This window comes from Penaeus japonicus, unplaced genomic scaffold (genome assembly GCF_977035675.1).
Source record: "Penaeus japonicus unplaced genomic scaffold, GWHDUDI00000001_assembly GWHDUDI00000017, whole genome shotgun sequence".
NCBI classification, from domain to species: Eukaryota; Metazoa; Arthropoda; class Malacostraca; order Decapoda; family Penaeidae; genus Penaeus; species Penaeus japonicus.
Genome location: NW_028234419.1, coordinates 16487934 through 16495433, shown reverse-complemented (window position 1 = coordinate 16495433; position 7500 = coordinate 16487934). Strand labels below are relative to the sequence as shown.

Sequence of the window (7500 nt, the reverse complement as noted above, 5' to 3'; positions counted from 1 at the left end):
CAGTCATAAGCCAACATAAACAAACTACTGCATACAATAAGAAAATACATTTGTCATACTGAAGAGTCATTGGTTCTATAATCTATCTGATTACATTATACTGCTCGCTTGAACTTTTTTTGAAACTTTAGACAAGTGAAATGAATTTGATTCCGCCTTTGGATCAAATATTTTTGGTATAAGTAAAATGGAAATATGGTTGAAAAATATTCCTATGGACTAATCGATATTAAACAAGGACCTTGCTCTTCATGGTGTCTTCTTCCTCATGTAAACGCGTATAGTGTCTATATACTGACATGTGCTGATGTTTTAGAGCAATCAGTATAACGCTTTATATGTAACATGGACACCAATGTTATTCCTACGTACCACGTGACATCTTTTTTACGTTTCTACTGGATGCATTTCGCAGTAGAAAATATCGTACCCATCCGTTACAAAAGTTTACAAATAAGTTTGCACTTATACGGATGAAGACTTACATTACGTAATTTTATCGTAACATAATGAATCAGAAGAATGTAAATGTTCACTCCTTGACCATTTTTCACAATCTAAAGTTAAATTATGTTCACATATACATTTCATCCATCGTGTGGTTACAAATTTTAATCGGTCTCTGATAGAATACCTACAACCATCTATAGGATCTTTTCAAGGGTTCTAAGCCAGGTTTCTGATATTGCCTCGTGGTAGTTAGGTTTACTGTTTATTTTCTTCATTTACTTCAGGTGATATATTCATATAATTCTGACACAGGGTAATTTTTTATGGATTTAGTCATACGATAGGAAGTTCTAAAAGTTTCATAATGGTACGCATGCTAGTATCTAGACTCCATATGGTAAAGGGTATGTATATGACAATCATTTACATACTCCCAGAATGTAAATTTACATAAACGTGTTTTTGAATGCATACACATGTGTGTGTGCGCCTGTTTAAATTTCTGATAAATAGAAATCTTATTTTAATTCACATATTATCATTTCTTATCATAAAATATGTGCTTGCATATTTACATTCTTCGATAGTTCGGGACCAAGATCGTGTGGCATTCTAAGCTTCACCGAAACTGAAGTACATATATATATACATATAGATAAATAAATTGATATATTCATTTTTTATGCGAGAGGTAGTATACGAGAGGTAGTATTTTCAAACACTGGGGGAAATATTTTTTTCTTTATTATCAGTTATTTATACATTACACCAAGAGGTTCGAGACCACCAGTGATCAGGTGATAGTAAGAGCTTCACTGAAACTGAAGTTGAGCCTCCAGGCGATCTTGCTCCTCGGCGAAGGCGATCTGGTCGAGGACGAACTGCGGGATCGGGTGCGGGAACTCGGGGGCGACGGGCAGCAGAGGGGACTGGGCCTGGAATCCGTTCTCGTCAGCTTGGTACCGGACTTCCGCTACACTGCCGTCCTCCAGGGGGAAACTGAAACATTTTCATAATAGTAGTAGAGATAGCACTTACATTGATATGAATATATTCTTGTTTTATGCCTTGAACGATGTGTGGTGTTGATATGAAACCAATTCATCAAATGTAATTTGCATTTGAAATGGGATACGTCTGAGCCACACCCGCTGACAGATACCAGATGTGGTTAGGTTACCTGAAAACTCCTTGCACATTAGACTGGCCCTGAGAACCTGGCGCTCCAGTCTCACTCTGCACGATGCCGTTTTCCGCCTGGAACTGGAAGGAGTAAGCGCCGTTCTCGGGAGGGACGCGCTCGTCCAGGAGGATGGCGACGGGCGGTTGTTGAGGGGCGGCGGCTGCCACGACCACGAGGGCGAGGAGGACCAGCTGAGGGAGAGCGAACATGTACTTCATATCACTTAAACACTGTAAGCCCACATTTGCTGTAAATGTGTGGGACACAAATACACATACACGGCTGCATAGTATGCTTTGATTTTCAGTTAACTAATATCAGTTTTGGAGCAAGCTCTCGATACTATACTGTAAAACATTTGAATGCATCCAGCTATGTCACTTACGATCTTCATTTTATGATTCGACTGAAGGCGAAATGCGACTATATTACTTAGTGGAAGATAAGCGCAAGACTGATGTGTCTTGTATTGCTTATATACGGCAGAGCGTCCACCTCTCGCGAGTCATCAACAGGTTACACGAGTACGAAAGCTCGTAATATGTAACATTAACCCTCACACAAAAAAAGGATTTCTTATTCTAGAACACTTCTCTTTGAATTACTTGTACACACACACACACACATACACACATATATACACACATACACACCCATGCACACACGTATCTATCTATATGTATCTCTCTCTCTCTCTCTCTCTCTCTCTCTCTCTCTCTCTCTCTCTCTATATATATATATATATATATATATATATATATATATATATATATATATAAGCATATATATATATATATGTATATATAAATATATGTTTATGTATACATATGTATGTATGTATGTATGTACTGTATCTCTCCTCTATCTCTATCTCTCTATGTATATATATATATATATATTTATATATATTTATATATATATATACATATATACATACATACATATACATATATATATATATATATATATATATGTATATATATATATATATATATATATATATATATGTATATATACATATATATAAGTATATATGTGTATATATACATATGTATGTATATATGTATAATTATGTTTACATCTATATTTATATATATATATATATATATATATATGTATGTATGTATATATATACATATATATATATGTATATATATATATATATATATATATATATATATACATATATATATATCTCTATACATATATATATATATATATCTTTCTATATATATATGTGTATTTATGTGTGTATATATACACATATATGTATATATATACATATATATATATATATATATATATATATATACATATATATATGTTAATTATGACAAATGTGGCAAAAGATATATATGAGACTTCTTAACGCTTCGAATATCTCGTCCTCAGAATGTATACGTTTATGTAAATATATATATATATATATACATATATATATAAACATATATAAATATATATATATATATATATATACATATACATATATATAAATATATATATATATATATATATATATATATATATATATATATAATCATTCTAGCCAAGACTAGAATAATCAACATGAAACTAAGATGTTTTTAAAACTGATACTTCAAAGTATTGCACTACTACCGATCAAAGGGTTGTGAAATTCCTGTCTTCAGTTAATTAGTGACAACAACGATTCATGTCCATTCAAACCATGGGTGATTCTTTCATCACGTTTATGAATCAAACATTCTTTGTAGTAAAAAAAAAAAAAAAAAAAAGGCTTGGAAGTGCGTTCCATTCATTTGTGTATCCCTAGAACCAATAGCTATGTGCGCTATGTGTTTTTTTTTTTATATAATGAACATATTCATAAATAATACTATAAAAATAGATTTATATTTTGTGAAGGGACAATAACAAAAAAAATGCATCTCGAAAAAACAGTTCTAACTACATGTAATAAGTTACGAAATTATAGTATTCTTTTGTGAACGAAGTAGTAGTAATGAGTAAAGATAACTGGATAAGCAAAGCAGCCCTTAATAAAAGGGCTTTGAAGAAGCGACCTCTCTTTACTTCATTTTGTCATCTTGCCCTAGATTCAGTCTTTTCTTTTTCTTTTTTTTGCAAGGATCGATGTCCATACTCGTGTAACCTGTTAACCTCAGGTGAGGGGCGGACATTATGTTGTATATAAGAGCCGCCAAAACCATTTCACTCTTACTTAACCTACAGTCTCCAAATATGAATCTTGTAAGTAGCTGCGATTCCTATACATAAGTGATGAAATCAATAATTTTGCCAGACCATTATGTGCCGAGTACTTCTTGTTACATGGCAGTGAAAATTCGCACGTGTGATCTCCTGTTATTTACGTTGGAGTACAGTGTAACAAGTAATGATACGTATATATTCGTCCTACGTCAGCTGGTTCTTTTCGACCTCGTGGTCATGGCAGCCGTGTATGTGTATTTGTGTCCCACACATTTACTTACATACCCATTACTAATGTATTCTATATATACATATATATATTTTTTTCCAGCAACCATGGAATTTCAGTGTTCAAGTAATATTAAGACATGTTCGCTCTCCCTCAGCTGGTCCTCCTCGCCCTCGTGGTCGTGGCAGCCGCCGCCCCTCAACAACCGCCCGTCGCCATCCTCCTGGACGAGCGCGTCCCTCCCGAGAACGGCGCTTACTCCTTCCAGTTCCAGGCGGAAAACGGCATCGTGCAGAGTGAGACTGGAGCGCCAGGTTCTCAGGGCCAGTCTAATGTGCAAGGAGTTTTCAGGTAACCTAACCACATCTGGTATCTGTCTGCGGGTGTGGCTTAAACGTATCCCATTTCAAATGCAAATTACATTTGATGAATTGGTTTTATATCAACACCACACATCGTTCAAGGCATAAAACAAGAATATATTCATATCAATGTAAGTGCTATCTCTACTACTATTATGAAAATGTTTCAGTTTCCCCTTGGAGGACGGCAGTGTAGCGGAAGTCCGGTACCAAGCTGACGAGAACGGATTCCAGGCCCAGTCCCCTCTGCTGCCCGTCGCCCCCGAGTTCCCGCACCCGATCCCGCAGTTCGTCCTCGACCAGATCGCCTTCGCCGAGGAGCAAGATCGCCTGGAGGCTCAACTTCAATTTTAATGAGTCACTAAAAAAGAAATAAGAAAATATAAAGATTACATTATTTTTCCTTTTCCTTACGGCTAAATTTTCTTTCTAGTGCTCACAACCAAATGAACAATGATGTGTATACAAACTAGTTTACCAGAAAGGTAAGATATATATATATATATATATATATATATATATATACATATATATACATATATATGTATGTATGTATACATATATATAACCAGGAAGCCGTTGATGAATTTTGCTTCTGCTCTTAAGGGATCTCCAGCTTAACGTTCATGTGTAAACAGTTGAGAAGAGAGTTGAACAAGAAATCCTTTTTAGGTACACAAAAATTGCTTCTATTTATTTTTCATCTATTTGATTTGTTTATCTTTATTTTTCCTTTTACTTTAATACATTTCTAATCTATGATTTCGCTTCTAAATGAGAATAAGTGATATATATCGACTTACCTCACCATTGCACACAGTTTTCACAGATACCATAGTAGTGGCGGGGGCAGACAGGCAGGTGACAGCTTATGTATTTCTGCTGTAACTGTATTTGTTTTTATTGTGTTATTCGATGATCCCATTCGCAGTCACGGACAGCTGAGTGTGTGCTGATACTAAACTAAGGTATATGACACCCTTTTTTATTTTGTGTGCCAAAAACACTAAACGCTGGTACGAGGTGCTCCAATGCATGTCTATTGAAAAATCCCAGACACGGAGCGGAGTGATACAAACTTCCTCTGTCAAGGCTACGGAGAAGCGGAAGCTATAGGAGATATTGGCACGCTCGCTCCACGGGAACAATTTGAGTTCAGTATTACGTCACATGCGTCAGGTATAATATACCCTAGTTTAGCGTTCTAGGGTTAAGCTACAATCACACTAATACATTTTCTGTCAGCTTCATACAGAGTAAAATCACATTTAACGCCAAACGCTGATGGCATAATCTTCATATTAGGGTCCAGGAATATAGCCAGAAATTCAGCTTTGTGTGCTCTTCACGGTTATTTTAGTATATATCATAATGTAAGTCAAAATCAGCAATAAAAAAAAGAGAAAACAGAATTTCGTTAGCATCAGACAGCCAGATCCTGACTGTATTGTCACTACATAATTACGAAGAAAAGCGTTTTTTTTTTTTTTTTTTTTTTTTTTTAAGAGAGAGAGAGAGAGAGAGAGAGAGAGAGAGAGAGCATTGTCAGTAATTAATTCTTATATATCTATATGGTAACGTTTACTTTCAGTTTATCCTATCATAATAATTTTATTTGCTTATCAAGTTATGAGACTATTTGTTCGCATGCCTATATATACAGTATATATATATATATATATATATATATATATATATATATATATATATATATACATATATATATATACATACATATATATGTATGTATGTATATATATATATATATATATATATATATATATATATATATATAATGAATTTTACCAAAATAAAGACAAAAAGGAAAAGGGCGTGCTAACAGAGAGAAAATATTCACCATGTGCAGTTTAGATGATTCTGTGAAATGGCAGCAGTTATTTCCACATGCCTTAACCATAGTAATAGTGTCAACCTGAAGTAAGAGTATGTGATTGTGTCTAGATTTTATAATAAAGCGATCAAGACCTCTTATTCCAGCTGGAACTCTTTATTTGTAGCGCGTTAACGGTGCCAGTTTTATATAACGAGCTCCTGAATATCAGAATGATACATATGTTGCTTTTTTATACAGAATCATTGATAACATTCATAACAGATGTAAACAAATTAAAAACATGTTTTCTTTTTCCTATTCCGAAATTAATGAACTGGTGCATAAAAAGGCGACAATACAGGTTATTGTATCCTTCATTATAAATTCACTTGCGTTTGTGTATGTGTATGCGAGTGTGTGTGTTTGTTTCTGCAATTAATATTCAAGCAAAGATTATTTAAATAACACATCACTTAAGAAGTTTTGGATCACCAATTTTCAAGTGATAGGTACAATTTTCAAATCAGGATCATATTACCTTATGATCAATTGTTTATGCAACAATACACCAAGTATGTTGTATATAACTATATATATGTGTGTGTGTGTGTCAGCAGTTCCGGTAGTCCTAACCCACACACGCACACACACATATATATGTGTATGTATGTGTAATTATATTCATATATACACAGATAGCTAGATAAATTGATATATTCATTTTTTTTATGGGAGGTAGTATTTACAAGCACTGGGGAAATATTTTTTTCTTTATTATCAGTTATTTATACAACATTACACCAAGAGGCTCAGGACCACCAGTGATCAGGTGATAGTAAGAGCTTCACTGAAACTGAAGTTGAGCCTCCAGGCGATCTTGCTCCTCGGCGAAGGCGATCTGGTCGAGGACGAACTGCGGGATCGGGTGCGGGAACTCGGGGGCGACGGGCAGCAGAGGGGACTGGGCCTGGAATCCGTTCTCGTCAGCTTGGTACCGGACTTCCGCTACACTGCCGTCCTCCAGGGGGAAACTGCAACATTTTCATAATAATTGTATGAAGATAGTATTTACTTGATATGGATATATTTTTGTTCTATGCCTTGAACGATGCGTGGTGTTGATATGAAACCAATTCATCAAATGTAATTTGCATCTGAAATGGGATACGTTTAAGCCACACCCGCAGACAGATACCAGATGTGGTTAGGTTACCTGAAAACTCCTTGCACATTAGACTGGCCCTGAGAACCT

At 34.9% G+C, this 7500-nt stretch overlaps 3 protein-coding genes across 3 annotated transcripts in view; 1 reads left to right on the top strand and 2 right to left on the bottom strand.

The window, feature by feature from the left end:
• Window positions 1-1223: 1223 nt before the first annotated feature.
• On the bottom strand, window positions 1224-2110 carry LOC122263351 (cuticle protein AM1159). The gene is made up of 3 exons (XM_043031746.2): window positions 2019-2110; window positions 1631-1824; window positions 1224-1449 (listed from the first exon to the last, which is right to left on the bottom strand). The coding sequence occupies exons 1-3, from the start codon at window positions 2025-2027 to the stop codon at window positions 1263-1265; spliced, it is 390 nt and encodes a 129-aa protein (XP_042887680.1). The 5' UTR covers window positions 2028-2110; the 3' UTR covers window positions 1224-1262.
• Window positions 2111-3843: 1733 nt separating this feature from the next.
• Window positions 3844-4432, top strand: LOC147470034 (cuticle protein AM1159-like). The gene is made up of 2 exons (XM_086545724.1): window positions 3844-3862; window positions 4210-4432. Exons 1-2 carry the CDS (start codon window positions 3854-3856, stop codon window positions 4405-4407), a joined length of 207 nt encoding a protein of 68 aa, XP_086401850.1. The 5' UTR covers window positions 3844-3853; the 3' UTR covers window positions 4408-4432.
• A 2572-nt stretch (window positions 4433-7004) lies between these two features.
• LOC122263350 (cuticle protein AM1159-like) overlaps window positions 7005-7500 on the bottom strand; it is a 1064-nt gene continuing 568 nt past the window's right edge. Inside the window, exons 2-3 of the mRNA XM_086545723.1 lie at window positions 7462-7500; window positions 7005-7279 (exon numbers count right to left, since the gene is read on the bottom strand). The exon at window positions 7462-7500 is cut by the window's right edge and continues 155 nt beyond it. Coding sequence (XP_086401849.1) covers window positions 7093-7279; window positions 7462-7500 — 226 coding nt within the window. The 3' untranslated portion in view covers window positions 7005-7092. The remainder of the gene's footprint in view (window positions 7280-7461) is intronic.